This window comes from Bombina bombina, chromosome 5, assembly GCF_027579735.1.
Source record: "Bombina bombina isolate aBomBom1 chromosome 5, aBomBom1.pri, whole genome shotgun sequence".
Taxonomy (NCBI): domain Eukaryota; kingdom Metazoa; phylum Chordata; class Amphibia; order Anura; family Bombinatoridae; genus Bombina; species Bombina bombina.
In genome coordinates this window covers 675,524,740-675,543,325 of record NC_069503.1, presented here as the reverse complement: position 1 = coordinate 675,543,325, position 18,586 = coordinate 675,524,740, and the positions used below count along the sequence as shown (strand labels likewise).

Genomic DNA, 18,586 nt, shown 5'->3' with positions numbered 1-18,586 from the left:
AGAAGTTCCAGACGTTCAGGCATTTTGTCAGGCTTTAGTTAGAATTAAGCCTGTGTTTAAACCTGTTGCTCCTCCATGGAGCTTAAACTTGGTTCTTAAAGTTCTTTTTCTGATGGCTATTTCCTCGGCTCGAAGAGTCTCGGAGTTATCTGCCTTACATTGTGATTGTCCTTATCTGATCTTTCATTCAGATAAAGTTGTTCTGCGCACAAAACCTGGGTTTTTACCTAAGGTGGTTTCTAACAAGAATATCAATCAAGAGATTGTTGTTCCATCATTATGTCCTAATCCTTCTTCAAAGAAGGAACGTCTTTTGCATAATCTAGACGTAGTCCGTGCCTTGAAGTTTTACTTACAGGCTACTAAAGATTTCGCCAAACATCTAACCTGTTTGTTGTTTACTCTGGACAGAGGAGAGGTCAGAAGGCCTCGGCAACCTCTCTTTTTTTTTGGCTTCGGAGTATAATCCGTTTAGCCTATGAGACTGCTGGACAGCAGCCTCCTGAAAGGATTACAGCTCATTCTACTAGAGCTGTGGCTTCCACCTGGGCCTTTAAAAATGAGGCCTCTGTTGAACAGATTTGCAAGGCTGCAACTTGGTCTTCCCTTCATACTTTTTCCAAATTTTACAAATTTGATACTTTTGCTTCTTCGGAGGCTGTTTTTGGGAGAAAGGTTCTACAGGCAGTGGTTCCTTCCGTTTAAGTTCCTGCCTTGTCCCTCCCATCATCCGTGTACTTTAGCTTTGGTATTGGTATCCCACAAGTAATGGATGATCCGTGGACTGGATACACTTAACAAGAGAAAACATAATTTATGCTTACCTGATAAATTTATTTCTCTTGTAGTGTATCCAGTCCACGGCCCGCCCTGTCCTTTTCAGGCAGGTCTAAATTTTAATTAAACTACAGTAACCACTGCACCCTGTGGTTTCTCCTTTCTCGGCTTGTTTCGGTCGAATGACTGGATATGGCAGTGAGGGGAGGAGCTATATAGCAGCTCTGCTGTGGGTGATCCTCTTGCAACTTCCTGTTGGGAAGGAGAATATCCCACAAGTAATGGATGATCTGTGGACTGGATACACTACAAGATAAATAAATTTATCAGGTAAGCATAAATTATGTTTTTCTGCACACACAGCAAAAGTAATCATTTTTGTGAACATAAGCATAAGTGATATATAAAGTTTCCTTTATCTTGAAGTTAGAGGTTCAGATAATTCTAAGAACAATGTTGAACATAATCTGACCACCCAAACCATTCCTGATAAATTTCCAAACCCAAGAGAGATGTGTGACATAGGTTCTATAGAAAACATTATACTATATAACATATATATTATATTAAAGCTTTAACCTCTGCTATACAACACATATCAAAAATATTCTGCCTCCAAAAATTTTAAAGGGACATAAAACCAAACATTTTATTTATGGATTTAGATAGAACATACAGTTTTAAACAACTTTCCAATTTACTTCGATGATAAAATTTTCTTTTTTTTTTCTTGTTATCCTTTATTGAAAAGCAGGAAGGCAAGCTCAGGAGTGTACACATGTCTGAAGCAATTTATGGCAGAAGTTTTGCTAGAATGTTATAAATTAGCAAGAGCACTAGATGGCAGCACTGTTTCCTGTCATGTACAGTCCTGGCCAAAAGTTTTGAGAATGACACAAATATTAATTTTCACAAAGTCTGCTTTCTCATTTTTTATGATGGCAATTTGCATATAGTCGAGAATGTTATGAAGAGTGATCAAATTAATTGCAAAGTCCCTCTTTGGCATGAAAATTAACTTAATCCCCCCAAAAAATCGAGGTTCAATTATTGTGAAGAAGGCTTCATGGCGCCCAAGAAAGTCCAGCAGGCGACAGGTTGTCTCCTAAAGTTGATTCAGCTGCGGGATCGGGGCACCACCAGTGCAGAGCTTGCTCAGGAATGGCAGCAGGCATGTGTGAGTGCATCTGCATGCACAGTGAGGTAAAGACTTTTTGAGGATGGCCTGGTTTCAAGAAGGGCAGCAAAGAAGCCACTTCTCTCCAGGAAAAACATCAGGGCCAGAGTGATATTCTGCAAAAGGTACAGGGATTGGACTGCTGAGGACTGTGGTAAAGTCATTTTCTCTGAAGAATCCCCTTTCCGATTGTTTGGGGCATCCGGAAAAACCTTGTCTGGAAAAGAAAAGGTGAGCGCTACTATCAGTCCTGTGTCATGCCAACAGTAAAGCATCCTGTTCATTCATGTAAAGCATCCTGTTCATTCCCCATTCATGTGGGGTTTCTTCTCATTCAAGGGAGTGGGCTCACTCACAATTTTTCTTAAGAACACAGCCATGAATAAAGAATGGTACAAAAACATCCTCCAAGAGCAACTTCTCCCAACCATCCAAGAAATGTTTGGTAACAAACAATGCTTTTTCCAGCATGATGGAGCACCTTGCCATAAGGCAAAAGTGATAACTAAGTGGCTTTGGGGGACAAAACATCAAAATGTTGAGTCCATGGCTAGGAAGCTCCCCAGACCTTAATCCCATTGAGAACTTGTTGTCAATCCTCAAGAGGTGGGTGAACAACCCCCCCCCCCCTCCTGTCAAATTCTGACAAACTCCAAGCATTGATTATGCAAGAATAGGCTGCCATCAGTCAGGATGTGGCCCAGAAGTTGATTGACAGCATGCCAGGGTGAATTGCAGAGGTAATGGAAAATAAGGGTCAACAATGCAAATATTGACTCTTTACGTAAACGTAATGTAATTGTCAATAAAAGCCTTTGATACTTATGAAATGCTTGTAATTATACTTCAGTATACCATAGGTTACTATCTGACAAAAAAAATCTAAAAACACAAGTATCAGACTTTGTGAAAATTTATATTTGTGTAATTCTCAAAACTTTTGGCCAGGACTGTAGTGCTCCAGAGATTTGCACGCCACCTATCTAGATATCTCTTCAACAAAAAGTAACAAGAGAACAATGCTAATTTGATAATAGAAGTAAATTGGAAACTTCTGAATCATGAAAATGTATTGTAATATTGCAATGCTGGTTTTCTACTTCTTACTAATCCTCTGCTTTACTGGTGAAGAATGGACATACCTCTTCAAGTACGTTAGGAAAACAATGTATTCAAGTTTTTTTTTGAAGTCATAAACAAATACAACATATAGGGCATGCCCCACAACATTTACAGATAAGTGTATACACAGTATAATTAGAAAGGTATGGCAGAATAAACCATGTAGAAAAAGCATTATGTATCCGTATATCTCAAGCGTTATTATAAAATTTGGGCTATCTATAGGGAGACTTCAGTTTTATTATAGAATATCATAAATGTAGTATAAACAAAAATGGTCCTCTCTGTGCCATATAAAAAGTAAATTAGGGTATCTATTCAGATAAGATTAGGGCCAGGGAGGAGTTAGCTCTATAGTTTTATGGGGAGGGGGAATGAAGCGGGCGAGAGCCGCTCAAAATAGAGTAGAGGGGGAGTGGAGGGCGGAGCCAGTTTGCATGTCAAGTTTGTAAGTGCACTGGGATCCTAGAGCTTTCAAGTACACTACTAATGGAGTTATCCTCTATTTACGCCACGAGTAAATTTAAGCTAGGGTATGTAAAAGTAAGGGTAGATTCCTATAAAGGATACAAACAGGGGGAGATATTTATATATATGAAGAGCAGAGGACTGCTACATGAACCCCTCTCCTGGGGAGATGCCAGCTATAGGCGATGTGGGTAAAAGGAGTAGGGGTATGACCCGCAGGTAATAAATGCCGGCGGGAAAGGGAGGAGAGGAGTCAGATGGAGGTGATAGATGAGTGGGTATAAATGTAAAATAATACCACTAAAGGGGGATTTCCCTGCATGTTCTGAGAAGGCAATGCCCTGAAAAAGCTATGTATCCCCTATATACAAGCTTATAAGAAGCTAGTGTAAACATGAAATATATAATATATAACAGTACTTAGGGTAGACTATAGTATGTTTTGACCTTATAGAGCTATGGGGCTGTTAGAACCATACTAAATATACAATGTAGATAGAAGCGCATAGGCATAGGAGGTTGTTACAAAGTAATATGGCGGAGGCACTATGACCATTTGAATATACTTCACATAAACTTGTCTATTAGGGAAACCCAGAGCATATATTAGTGACTGATAATATAGACTTGCAGGCCCATTTATCAAGCTCCGTATGGAGCTTGAAGGGCCGTGTTTCTGGCGAGTCTTCAGACTCGCCAGAAACACAAGTTATGAAGCAGCGGTCTAAAGACCGCTGCTCCATAACCCTGTCCGCCTGCTCTGAGCAGGCGGACAGAAATCGCCGGAAATCAACCCGATCGAATACGATCGGGTTGATTGACACCTCCCTGCTGGCGGCCGATTGGCCGCGAGTCAGCAGGGGGAGGCGTTGCACCAGCAGCTCTTGTGAGCTGCTGGTGCAATGTTAAATGCGGAGAGCGTATTGCTCTCCGCATTTAGCGAGGTCTTGCGGACCTGATCCGCAGTATCGGATCAGGTACGCAAGCCCTTTGATAAATGGGCCCCTTGGACTCTACAATTTGTACTAAGTGTAGGACTTGAAACTCTGAAGATTCCTATAGATAGAGCACATGAAGAACTGAACCCTTCAGTGTGTACAGTCATGTCCTATTCTTATACTAGAGCCAAAATCTACATGTTCCTAAACATACGCCCTCTAGAGAAGAGATAATGTTAGCAGTACATATAACAAAGGTGTTGTCCCAGGAGCTCATGTCTGTTGTGAATGGTTTCAGGATGGGTAAACGGTTCACAAAATATCTTTTGCATCATGACAGTATACTGGAAAGCATATAGGGAAAGTGTAAAGTGTTCTGAGGGTGCAAATATTGATCCATATAGGAATTTAGGAAATAAGAAAACGTATTCAAGTTTTTTTTAACAAAGCAAACTTTTTTAGAGGGAACAAGGAAAAAAGTTGACTACAGTGTGCTTTTTTATTAACCATACAGTTGAAACTCGAAAAATTTGAATATCGTGCAAAAGTTCATTTTTTTACTATTGCAACTTAAAAGGTGAAACTAATAAATGAGATAGACTCATTACATGCAAAGCAAGATAGTTCAAGTCATGATTTGTCATAATTGTGATGATTATGGCTTACAGCTCATGAAAACCCCAAATCCACAATCTCAGAAAATTAGAATATTGTGAAAAGGTGCAATATTCTAGGCTCAAAGTGTCCCACTCTAATCAGCTAATTAAGCTATAACACCTGCAAAGGCTTCCTGAGCCTTTACATTTTCTCTGTCTAGTTCAGTAGGAATCACAATCATGGGAAAGACTGCTGACCTGACAGTTGTGCAGAAAACCATCATTGACACCCTCCATAAGGAGGGAAAGCCTCAAAAGGTAATTGCAAAAGAAGTTGGATGTTCCCAAAGTGCTGTATCAAAGCACATTAATAGAAAGTTATGTGGAAGGGAAAAGTGTGGAAGAAAAAAGTGCACAAGCAGCAGGGATGACCGCAGCCTTGAGAGGATTGTCAGGAAAAGGCCAGTCAAAAGTGTTGGGGACTTTCACAAGGAGTGGACTGAGGCTGGAGTCAGTGCATCAACAGCCACCACACAGACGGATCCTGGACATGGGCTTCAAATGTTGTATTCCTCTTGTCAAGCCACTCCTGAGCAACAAACAACGCCAGAAGCGTCTTACCTGGGCTAAAGAAAACAGACCTGGTATGTTGCTCAGTGGTCCAAAATCCTCTTTTCTGATGAGAGCAAATTTTGCATCTCATTTGGAAACCAAGGACCCAGAGTATGGAGGAAGAATGGAGAGGCACACACTGCAAGATGCTTGAAGTCCAGTGTGAAGTTTCCACAGTCTGTGTTGATTTGGGGAGCCATGTCATCTGCTGGTGTTGGTCCACTGTGCTTCATAAAGTTCAGGGTCAACCCAGCCATCTACCAGGAGATTTTGGAGCACTTCATGCTTCCTTCCACAGACGAGCTCTATGGGGATGCTGACTTCATTTTCCAGCAGGACTTGGCACCTGCCCACACTGCCAAAAGCACCAAAACCTTGTTTAATGACCATGGGATTACTGTGTTTGATTGGCCAGCAAACTCGCCTGACCTCAACCCCATAGAGAATCTATGGGGAATTGCCAAGAGAAAGATGAGACATGAGACCGAACAATGCAGAAGAGCTGAAGGCCGCTATTGAAGCATCCTGGTCTTCCATAACACCTCTGCAGTGCCACAGGCTGATAGCTTCCATGCCATGCCGCATTGAGGCAGTAATTGCTGCAAAAGGGGCCCAAACCAAGTACTGAGTACATACAGTATGCATGCTTATATGTTTCAGAGGTCCGATATTGTTCTATGTACAATCCTTGTTTTATTGATTGCATGTAATATTCTAATTTTCTTAGATTGTGGATTTGGGGTTTTCATGAGCTGTAAGCCATAATCATCACAAATATGACAAATCACGGCTTGAACTATCTTGCTTGGCATTTAATGAGTCTATCTCATATATTAGTTTCACCTTTTAAGTTGCATTAGTGAAATAAATGAACTTTTGCACAATATTCTAATTTTTCGAGTTTCATCTGTACTTAGCTATTAAAATTATAATTTTAAACGTGATTTATTTCACTTATATTATTGTTTTATTTTGTAACAGGTCATTTTTTCCATCTACTGTATCACAACATTTAGATTAAATTACATCAGAAAATGAATGAATTGAAAGAAATGTTAGATTATCATGAATGTGATGGAGGTTTGGTCTCAGGATCATTTTCTTTGGCTTAAAAAAAAACTGCCAAGACGGAAACAAATTGCATTCTGTCTTCATTTATTCACACTGTTAGAGGGCCAGTACTGGAAGTTTACAGATAACAAGGGACTGCTTACTGCAATGTGTTGTTTGAAGATTCTAACACATGTAAATAATTACTATGCTCTTCAATTAACTAAATTATGCAATAAATTATATTGTCATAATATGCATGTCTTTTAGTTTAGCAATTCCTTTGCATAAGCAAGAAAAAATCTTCTTGAATTACGCTTTCTGTAAATGCCAAATCCGAGGTCCACTAAAGAAAAAAAAAAATAGATAAAACTCATATTAAGTACTAATTTGAAATTCAAAGTGCATTTGCTAATGGAATACTTTAATTTGCTTTTATTTATAACACATGGGCATAGTTTATGCAACATCTGACATATAAGCCAGCAAATGCAAATTTGATTGGACCTTGCTCTGTATCTGTTAGAAATGCTTCATTATTTTATTTTACTGTTGTCATTGCATAAATATATCTTAGTCTTGCACTTTTTAATTGCATGGTTCTTAGCTGTGTACCTCACTTGGAATAATGCCTTTACTGTATATTAAAAAAAACACGCATCCCTATGTATATGTTCATTAATACACTAGACATTTAGAGAATGTAGATATACTGGGTTATTTTTCTCTATAATTTTTTTCTTGAATTTATATTGCAGGGAGCATCGTCTACAACAAAATGTGGATTCTTTGCTCTTGGGCTTTTTACAGTCATCTTCCTACTGATTCAGTCATGCCCTTGGACATACTATATCTACTGTCTCTTACCCATTCCAATTTGGTATTCTGTGTCAAATGAGTAGGTTAAGATTCTAAATAATTATTTTTATTTTAATGTATATTGTTGACAAAGTAGATTGATATATTTTACCATTTAGGTTTTTCTGGTATCAAATGTGTTAAGCAACTGGTCAAAATACCAGCACTCACACCATGAACATGTATTATGTCTATTGTTTAGGCTAGAAATGTATGTTATTTACTTGATTACATTACCTATACTGTTTACTTTCGATGTGGCTTTTGTTTTATCTTCAGGAATGTTAATGTACAATTCTTAGGCACTTGTCACAGAGACCTCTATTTCCCAAATATATAGATGCAGTTCCAATTTAAGACCAAGATAGGCATACATGTCACCCAGCCTGTAAGTGTTCTATATCAAGTCTAATACGTTAGTTTACCTTGGCAAGGTTGGACTGTGGCCAAACAGGAAAGAGTCAGTTCCATGCCACCAAAAGGGATCCGTGCTCATACGTGTTGCACAAACTTGTAAGCCTTTTAGCATTGGATCTTTCAGCATACCCTCCAATGCTTGCTTCTAGCTTTCACTGCCAGCATACATTTTATCTGGACTGTGGATAAACTGATAACTTCCCTCAATAGAGTCCTCTGCTCCCTTTGATGATGTCACTGTTCCACACACTCGCCGGTTGCTGAATCAGAGATAGGAGGAAGTCATCACAGACTTGAATGGAGCTATTTTGTCAGTGCTCATTAAATCCCACTTAGCCTTAAAAAACATAAACAAGGAGCATTGGGTATAAGCGATAAAACACAGCTTAGACAACGACTAATGCCGATCATCTGATTTATCTTGCTCTCAATCAGTACAGCTTAAAGGCTCCTCCATTGTGTTACATATACTGCTTTTAATGGAAGATTGAAGTTCAAATAAAACTATATTTTATCGCTTATACCCAGTGCTCTTTGTATGTTTTTTCTTGTTTTATCTTGACACACAGCTTACATGTTTACAATGGTTGAGTAGTTATGAGCAATGCACCCCCAGACTAGCGATTTTACCTAAAAGAGCTATGTAACAAAGCTTCTTATTTATTTTTTAATTAAATTACTGATTGTTTATCGCATGCTTGCGTGATGTTTTCCAACATAATACTGCAACCTTGGTTAGCTTCTCATTAACAGCTGCAGTTATTAAATAGTTATAGCTTTTTTGTTTAACACTGATACAGATTAGACTCAAATTATGAGTAAACTTGAGCACTCCTACATATACTTTTTCATGTAACGCTCTATTATTGTAACTGCTCTTTACTTTTACATCGCACACCAAAGATTATACATTAACTTGGTGTTATGGGGATAATGTTGATTTTGTACAAGAACAGTGCCAGGCTTTATGTTTTGGAGGAAATGTCTGTGTGTGTATATGTGTATATATATCTATCAAAAGAAAGAAATCATCAGCACTAATATTCTGAAAGAACCCAACTGCTCTGTCTTGATGGTATCTTAATGTTAACTGATCAAAGATTATGAGGAAGGTGCAGGCTATAAGTACAATGTTCTATACAATATACAATTGTTTCAAAACATCAACATAATTTGAAAGTGATTACTTAGAAAGTAATTTGAAAGTAATAAACAAGAAACTTGTGCTGCTGAGTAGATAAGCAGTGTACCCTTTGACACTGAAAAATGTAGTAAAATAAAGAGAAAATCACAAAACAAAGCGCACAGAGGTTAAAGTCTCTAATCAGAGTAAAATAAAAAGTTCAATTCAATGATGTGATCAGGATAGATTCCACCTCCACCTTTTGTCCAAATCTGGATATATCTCAGTATAATAGATGGTTTAAGGCTTGACAGAATGAACCTCAATCATATGACGTAAGATGAATGCTCCAGGATAGGCAAATGACACCACCCTTCGTCCGCCAACCTTTTAATGGCTGGAATAATTCCTCTTATATGAGGTGAATACTCCAGGAGAGGCAAGGCACCACCCTTGTCCACCAGGGGTTATAATGGTCGGATATACTTTCTCATAGGAGGAAGATGATCTTAGTAGGAGGATGAACTTTGCACTCCACAGGATGTAGTTTAAAGGAAAAGAATACAAAACTGCATAGTTTGATAAAGTAACAGTAGAATTTTATTAAAACTTTACAGATATACACTCACTCTTTATAACCTCAATCAGAATGAGGTAAGATACAAGCAAAATGAATCCCAATCCACTCTTAGGAAACTGAATTATGATGGTAAAAGCTGTGACAGTATACTAAGTATATTCACTGGTACACCTTTGCAGCCAATAAAAACGTGTTCAAGCGTGGAGCACCACGCGAAACATGTCTGCAGTCTGTTAAGCTGTAGCCCTGACCTTTTGTTAATGGAGCTTCGGCTCTGTGTTTGATTTTAACAACGTACCCAATTAAAGATATTGCTTTTTAATCTTTTTGGCCGGTCTTTTTTGAACATCTTTCCTTGGACTACTATCATTTGGAGATGACTGTTTGTTTAGAGCCTTCTTCCTGTTAGCCCGGAAGCACACTGGGTTTCTATATATTGAGGCCCGGTTTCCCCTCAGAGTACAGTGCTTGTCAGAGGGATTTTTCATAAACCCTCCATAATTGGTCGCAGGGACTTGTCTTTTGCTTCCCTTTATGGATCTACAATATACTCCTATTCCATAACCTCTGCTGATATGTTTCAGTTCTGGTTTGGCTGTCTGCTGCTTGTTTGCTACTGGACGAGTGTTTATTGGCAAGTATCTTTTATTAACATTTAGATACTTCTACAGCTATGTTATGGACACTTAAGTTTATAAATATATAAATGTCAGTTAGCGCACGTTCGTCCTCGAGTTACTCGCGTGTCGAGTTTTGGCTCGCTATATTCCTTTTTAGCTGTTAGGTTTTTTTTGCACGCATTATTTCTAGTTGATGAGATTTATCTGTCCTCGGATGTTCTGTTAATGCCTCCTGCTTTATTTTGCAGTTTGACTTAGCGTGCATTGTATCTGTGACTTTATTTAAAATGCTACTTGGGGGGGGGGGGGTTAAGTGGTTTCCATTCCTCAAGAACTTTTTAAGGGGGGTTATAGTGTTTATTGCATTGCTTTGCCATATACTATAATGGAGAAATCTGATTTTGTCCCTAAATCTACGCAAGAAACTGAGTCTCCTGAACACCTTTCTACCATTTAGTTAGATTACGAGTTTTGCATTATGACTCAAAAAGCATCGTTATGGCCCATAACAATGATTTTTTCCCTAACGCTGCTATTACGCTATTAAAGGATTACTTTCTGTTATAATTTTTAAGCTAAACAACTAACATATTAAAGTTAATAAACATTAATTAAAACCTACTGACCTATATTTTCTCCAAAACGAAGTTTCATAACGTTCTAAAAGTTATATCTTTTATTCGCTGATGATGTCACGTTATCCTGCCCACTATTTTCAGCACTGAGTGTTCAAAATACTTAAACCAATAACTTTGTGTTTAAAGCGCCATTTTGAAACCTAGGTATTGTAAACGGATTGGTACAGAGCAAAGGATACCCACGGAGTGGGTTTGGAAAACAATTAAATTTGCAGACAAGATTTCTGATATACGGTAGAGATATGTTAATGAAATGCTATTGATAAAAAGCGTATTTGGGGTAGTTAGTTAGTAACAGGCATAGAAAATATTTACTTACAGTGGCCCTTTAAGTCTTGTCAGAATAGGTGTACCGCACACATTTTTGGCCGTCACGCAACGTCAGTACCGCACTTTTAAAAAAGTCCTTTTTCAAGGGTCTTCCATAGCGCCGGTATTACGAGTTTGCCTGGGAGGCCAAAAAGTGAGCGGTACAGCCTAAAATGACAAGATCCGTAGCGCCATCTAAAGTCAGTAGTTATGAGCTTTATGCTACAAAGCTGTAACATAAAACTCATAACTAAACTGTCACAAAGTACACTAACACCCATAAACTACCTATTAAGCCCTAAACCGAGGCCCTTCCGCAACGCAAACACTAAAATGATTAACCTCTAATCTGCCGCTCCGAACATTGCCACCACTTAAAAATGTATTAACCCCTATTCCGCTGCTCCCTGACATCGTCACCACTATAATAAACCTATTAACCCCTAAACCGCTGTCCTCTCGCATTGCAAACACTATTTAAATATTATTAACCCCTAATCTGCCGTTCGTCCAAACCGCCGCTATAATAAACCTAATAACCACTAAACCGCAAGCCCCCAACAATGAAATATACTAAATTAAACTATTAACCCCCAAACCTCTGACCTTCCACATCACTACATAAATATATTAACCCCTAAACCTAACCCTAACGTAACCCTAAGTCTAACCCCATCCCTAACACCCCCTAACTTAAATATAATTAAAATAAATCAAAATAAACCTTGCAATTATTACCTAAATAATTCCTATTTAAAACAAAATACCTATAAAATAAAACCCAAGCTAGCTACAATATAACTAATAGTTACATTGTAGTTAGCTTAGGTTTTATTTGTATTTCACAGGTAAGTTTCAACTAGGTAGACTAGTTAGTAAATTGTTATTAACTATTTAATAACTACCTAGCTAAAATAAATACAAACTTACCTGTAAAATAAAACCTAACCTGCCTTACACTGAAACCTAACATTACAATCAAATATAATAAATTAAATTAATCAAATACAATTATCTAAGTTACAAAAAAATAAACACTAAATTACACAAAATAAAAAACGAAATTATCAAAAATTAAAACGAATTACTCCTAATCTAATAGCCCTATCAAAATAAAAAGCCCCCCCCCAAAAAAAACAAAACAAACTAGCCTACACTAAACTGCCAATGGCCTTTAAAAGGGCCTTTTGCGGTGCATTGCCCAAAGAAAATCATCTTTTTGCCCTTAAAAGGGCATTTAGCTCTTTTACATTGCCCAAACCCTAAGCTAAAAATAAAATCAACCCAATAAACCCTTAAAACAATCTAACACCAACCCCCGACGATCCACTTACAATTTTCGAAGACCAGACATCCATCCTAATCCAGGCGGCAGAAGTCTTCATCCACGCGGGCAGAAGTCTTCATCCAGACGGCATCTTCTATCCTCATCCATCCAGAGCGGAGCGGCTCCATCTTCAAGACATCCGGCGCGGAGCATCCTCTTCTTACAATCGCTGCAGGTAAATTAAGTTTCCCTTTAAGTGACGTCATCCGTGATGGCGTCCCTTACATTCCGATTGGCTGATAGAATTCTATCAGCCAATAGGAATTAAAGGGGAAAAAAATCCAATTGACTGTTGCAATCAGCCAATAGGATTGAGCTTTCATCCTATTGGCTGATCCAATCAGCCAATAGGATTGAGCTTGCATTCTTTTTAGATGTGGTTGTGTGGGTGGTGGGTTTTACTGTTGGGGGGTTGTTTGTATTTTTTACAGATAAAAGTGCTGATTTCTTTGGTGCAATGCCCCGCAAAAGGCCATTGGCTGTTTAGTGTAGGCTAGGTTTTTGGGTTTTTTTTTTTTGGGGGGGGGGCTTTTTTATTTTCATAGGGCTATTAGATTAGGAGTAATTCGTTTTTATGTTTGATAATTTCGTCTTTTATTTTGTGTAATTTAGTGTTTATATTTCTTTGTAATTTAGTAAATTGTATTTTATTAATTTAATTTATTTCATTTTATTGTAATGTTAGTTTTTAGTGTAAGACAGGTTAAGTTTTATTTCACAGGTAAGTTTGTATTTATTTTAACTAGGTAGCTAGTAAATAGTTAATAACTATTTACTAACTAGTCTACTCAGTTAAAATAAATAAAAACTTACCTGTGAAATAAAATAAAACCTAAGATAGCTACAATATAACTATTAGTTATATTGTAGCTAGCTTAGGTTTTATTTTACTGGTAAGTATTTAGTTTTAAATAGGAATTATTTATATTATTATATAATTGTAAGTTTTATTTAGATTTATTTTAATTATATTTAAATTAAGGGGTGTTAGGGTTAGGTTTATGCTTAGGGTTAGGGTTACGTTAGGGTTAGGGTTAGGTGGGGTTAATATATTTATGTAGTGTTAGTGATGTGCGAGGCCAGTGGTTTAGGGTGTAATAACTTTATTACAGTGGCGGCGATATTGGGGGCGGCAGATTAGGGGTTAATAACTGTAATGTAGGTGGCGGCGATGTTAGGGCCAGCAGATTAGCGGTTAATAACTGTAATGTAGGTGGCGGCGATGTCGGGGGCGGCAGATTGGGGTGTTTAGACATGGTTTTTATGCTAGGGTGTTAGGTTTAAACTTAACTTTTTCTTTCCCCATAGACATCAATGGGGCTGCATTACTGAGCTTTAACATTCCGCGATTGCAGGTGTTAGGCATTTTTTTAGTACATGAACTTAGCGAGCAGCCATAACACCATAACTTGTAATCTAGCTGATTATTAGCTGTGCTTATTGTAGAAGCTTAAGTGCCTTCTCCAGCTCATTTATTTGGCTCATATTTAGATTTCTTAATGCAATCAGACCAATCTAATACTGTTTCTTTGGGTATTAATGCACCTACTGTTTGTTCACTGCAGAATACTGAAATTGTGTTGCCTACTGTGAAAAACTTTATCAGGGTTGCATTTTCTGATGTGCTGGCCACTCTCCCGCTTCAGGGTTAGTAGATGGTTTGTGAGCACCAGAACACTTGTTGGAGTGATAGACTTGTTTATTAGAGGCAGTCAGTGCTTTGGAGCTGCGTGATTTGCTGTCACTTACCGGACTTGTCTACTGGGAGACAGACTTTGCCCTGGGGAGAAGAGAACAGCCAGCTGTGAGCAGAGACACGGAAGGATCACTGTCACACACTATCGAAGAAACAGTGTTGGATACATCAGATACAAAATGTCAGTTTGCCGGTTTGTTTGAGTTACGTAAAGGCCATACTATCCACCAGCCACTCACAGACTGAGATTTACATGTGATCACAAGGAGGCTGGACGCCGCACATACACAGTCACAGTGAGTTTTTGACCAAACACGGATATCGCTTGTACTCCGCCCGCAATAAGGTACCTTAGAGACTAAGACTTTTTTTGGTGGAGATGCTATACACCTCAAAGGGATACGTCCCCATATTGCTCTTAATTGTGATTTGTTATTATTTGTTGTAATAGCACTGAAATTGATATCAGCCTGCATAGCGGTATACAAATTGTTATTTATGTAATAAATTAGTATTTCTTTCCTAAGATATGGAGAGTCCACAGCGTCATTCAATAACTAGTGGGAATATCACTCCTGGCCAGCAAGAGGAGGCAAAGAGCACCACAGCAAAGCTGTTAAGTGTCAATCCCCTACCCATAATCCCCAGTCATTCTCTTTGCCTCTGTCAATAGAGGAGGTGAAGTTTGGTGTCTGAAGAAATGAATTCCTTTTTCGGCTACTTTTTCCTGCAAGCAATGATTTGGGTTTAGCTAAATCCAAGTCAATTTCTTCAGTAGAGTAGTTGTGGCTTTTAAGCAGTTAGGAAGTTGTGACATAGTCATTGCTTTGTTTCCTAACACATTGCTGCCCATGGTATAGAAAGCCAGAGTTGGTTACTCTGTTCTTTCTATTTCTACAGGTCTCTGTAAGGAGTATGTGTCTTTTCACGCCTTGTGAGCTGTCTTCCTGCCGGACAGCTAGACTGCAGGTAAGTGCTTTTGTCTTCTAGGTCTCGGAGACTTGCACTTCCGAAGAATATGTCATATGCAGTAGATAGGGACATTTTTAAAATCCTTTATGCTGGATTTTCTTTGGCAGTAGGCAGGCACATTATGTATATTGAGACTAGGGGTTAATCTTCCCTTTATTGGGACGTTTTTCCTCTATGGGCTAATTTTGTTGAAACACTTTCTTAGTATGTGTGTGGCTTATGTTTTATACAGGGATTTCTGTATAAATAAGCGTTTGTTTAAATTAAGCTCCGGTGTTGTAGGCAGAGGGAAACACGTGCCTTTTACTTGCGTAGTTTCCTCTCTCTGCAGGTCATGTGACTTCTCTCTGCTGTCGGATATTCACGGAGTAAATTGGCTTAATTGAATTTCAGTCTCTTCAGTATCGATCTACTATATGATCATTTTGGAGACTTCTGGCAGCCCAGTTGTGCATAAGTGTCACGGCAAGGCACTTCATCCTCTCTGGGGGGGGGGGCTGATTGGGTTAATATTTTAAATAATTTTTGCATAATGTTAAGCGGCTGTGGTATTAAGAATTCTTAAAGTGACAGTGTATTAAAAAAAAAATCTACAATTTGGGGAATTTTTTACTTAGTATTATGGACATGGACCAAGACTCTGCTTGTTATGCCTTGAGGCACAAATTGTTTTGTCTATGCAATTCTGTGCTGCATGCTTAGCTAGAACACTTCAATTTAAAGATAAATTGTTGCTCACTGAGCCCAATGTCTCTCAGGATGATGCTGTTCTGGCAATGACACCGCTTTCTCCTTAAACGTCCCAAGCCTCTATGGCGTCACATACAGTGCCCTGCAGTTCCTCTTAGCCTCCTGGAGGAGTTTATTTGCGTGCAGATTTTGCTGCTTCTGCGGTATCTGCAGCATTATCTGCTTTTCCTGTGCTGGGAAAATACAAGAGGAAAATTAGAGATTCATATAGTAAGGTTTCTGTTCCACCTACTAGTATGCAGGTTGTCCTCCCTCATAATTCTGATGAGGAGGATAGGTAGGTAGCCTCTGAGGGTGAAATCTCAGATTCGGACAGTATTATTCCTTCATCTGATACTGAAAAAGTAAACTTCAGATTTAAGCTTGAACACCTTTGTGTACTGTTAAAGGAGGTATTGGCTACTTTGGCGACTCCAATACTTCTGTCGTTGTCAACCCTAAGAAGTCTAGTAAACTTAATAAATACTATGATGTTCCTTCCTCTGTGGAAGTGTTTCCTGTTCCAGACCGTGTAACGGAGATTATTTCACAGGAATGGGAGAACCTTTCTCCCCGTCTCCCGTCTTTAAAAAGATGTTTCATTTTGCTGACTCCATTAAAGATTTCTGGCACACGGTGCCTAAAGTAGAAAGGGCTATTTCTACTTTGGCTAAGAGAACTACTATTTTATAGGTAAGTATTTAGTTTTAAATAGGAATTATTTAGGTAACGATAGTAGGTTTTATTTAGATTTATTTTAATTATATTTAAGTTAGTGGGTGTTAGGGTTAGGTTTAGACTTAGGTTTAGGGGTTAATAAATTTAGTATAGTGGTGGCGGCAACGTTGGGGTCGGCATATTAAGGGTTAATAATATGTAACTAGTGTTTACGATGCGGGAGTGCGGCGGTTTAGGGGTTAATATGTTTATTATAGTGGCGGCGATGTCAGGAGCGGCAGATTAAGGGTTAATCATTTTATTTTAGTATTTGCTATGCGGGAGGGTCTCGGTTTAGGGGTTAATAGGTAGTTTATGGTTGTTAGTGTACTTTTTAGCACTTTAGTTATGAGTTTTATGCTACAGCTTTGTAGTGTAAAACTCATAACTACTGACTTTAGAATGCGTTACGAACCTTACGGGATAAGCTGTACCGCTCACTTTTTGGCCACCAAGAAAAAGCTTGTAATATCGGCGCTATGGAAGTCCCATTGAAAAAAAGACTTTACGCAAATTGCGTAAGTTAATTTGCGGTATGGCCAAAAAAGTGTGCAGGACAGCTGTACCTACAACACTCGTAATAGCAGCGGTAGTGAAAATGCAACGTTATAACCCATAACGCTGCTTTTTTACTCATATTGCAAAGCATGTAATCTAGCCGAATGTTAGGACCCAAATAAGCATGCCTTTTTGTGGTTTATTTTTTTTACCTAACTCACTGGGGTTATTGGAAGTTACAGTTCTGAGAATATTTTGGCTTTAGATTTCTAGAGCAGTGATAGCCAACTTCAATATTTTATAAGTCTTACGGGCCACATATACTGTATATTTATTGCCATTGAATACACTAATAATATAATATCTAAAAGCATCCAGGGCACAGATTCAGATTTAGGTAAGATTGTTTGGTAATATACAGTATGTATGCTGTTTCCTCCTACAGAGTTCCCTGCTGAAGAGTATGGAGCATCATTTGATGTCCCTGGGTTTCAGGAAGGGAATAGCCAAGGAAGAGCTTTGATCAGTACTTGGATCTTAACCAATGCAACTGTACTTGTATGCGCCATCTGAGTGAGGCATTGCAAAATTTGTTTTGAAATCTCACATAGTTTTATATTAAATCCCTGCATAAATCACTATTTTGTTGCGCTGTTAAAGGGATTTGCCTGATTCAGATAGAGTATGTAAGTTCAAGACACTTTTAAATTCACTTCTATTTTCAAATGTGCTTTGTTCTCCTGTTATCCCTTGTTGAAAAATAATATGCACATATCTTATAGCGGGATCTAGCTGCTGATTGGTGCCTGCACACATTTGTCTCTTGTGATCGGCTTACTAGATGTATTCAGCTAGCTGCCAGTAGTGCAATGCTGTTCCTTCAGCAAAGGATAACAAGACAATGAAGCAAATTTGAAAATAAAAGTAAATTGAAAAGTGGTTTAAAATTGTATGTTCTATCCAAATCATGAAAGAAAATAATGGGGTTTCCTGTCCCTTTAAAGCAGAGTTAGCACATTTAAGTAGCATAAAGATTTTTATTGTACATGAGAATTAAATTATTGGGGATGCTGTACTGGTCTCTGCTTGTACGTAATACACAGCAATTACACCACTCACATTTATTGCAGTATTTGCTAGCATCCTCTTAATCAATATAAACATAAACAACTCTTGCACGATTTGCAAGATAAATAGCTGTACTCAATGAACTGAGAAATGTTTTGTAGTGATCTTAACATATTTATAAGTAAAAGTATTTAATTAGACCTTAAGTGCATCTCTTAACAATGACAACAAAACACATTGTGCCTATTAATAAATACATTTAACTAGCACTCTGCCACCATTTGACAATAATGT

General features: G+C 38.2%; 1 protein-coding gene across 1 annotated transcript in view; it reads left to right on the top strand.

The window, feature by feature from the left end:
- PIGN (phosphatidylinositol glycan anchor biosynthesis class N) overlaps positions 1–18,586 on the top strand; it is a 1,169,967-nt gene that overhangs the window by 623,058 nt on the left and 528,323 nt on the right. Inside the window, exon 15 of the mRNA XM_053714623.1 lies at positions 7,499–7,638. Coding sequence (XP_053570598.1) covers positions 7,499–7,638 — 140 coding nt within the window. The remainder of the gene's footprint in view (positions 1–7,498; positions 7,639–18,586) is intronic.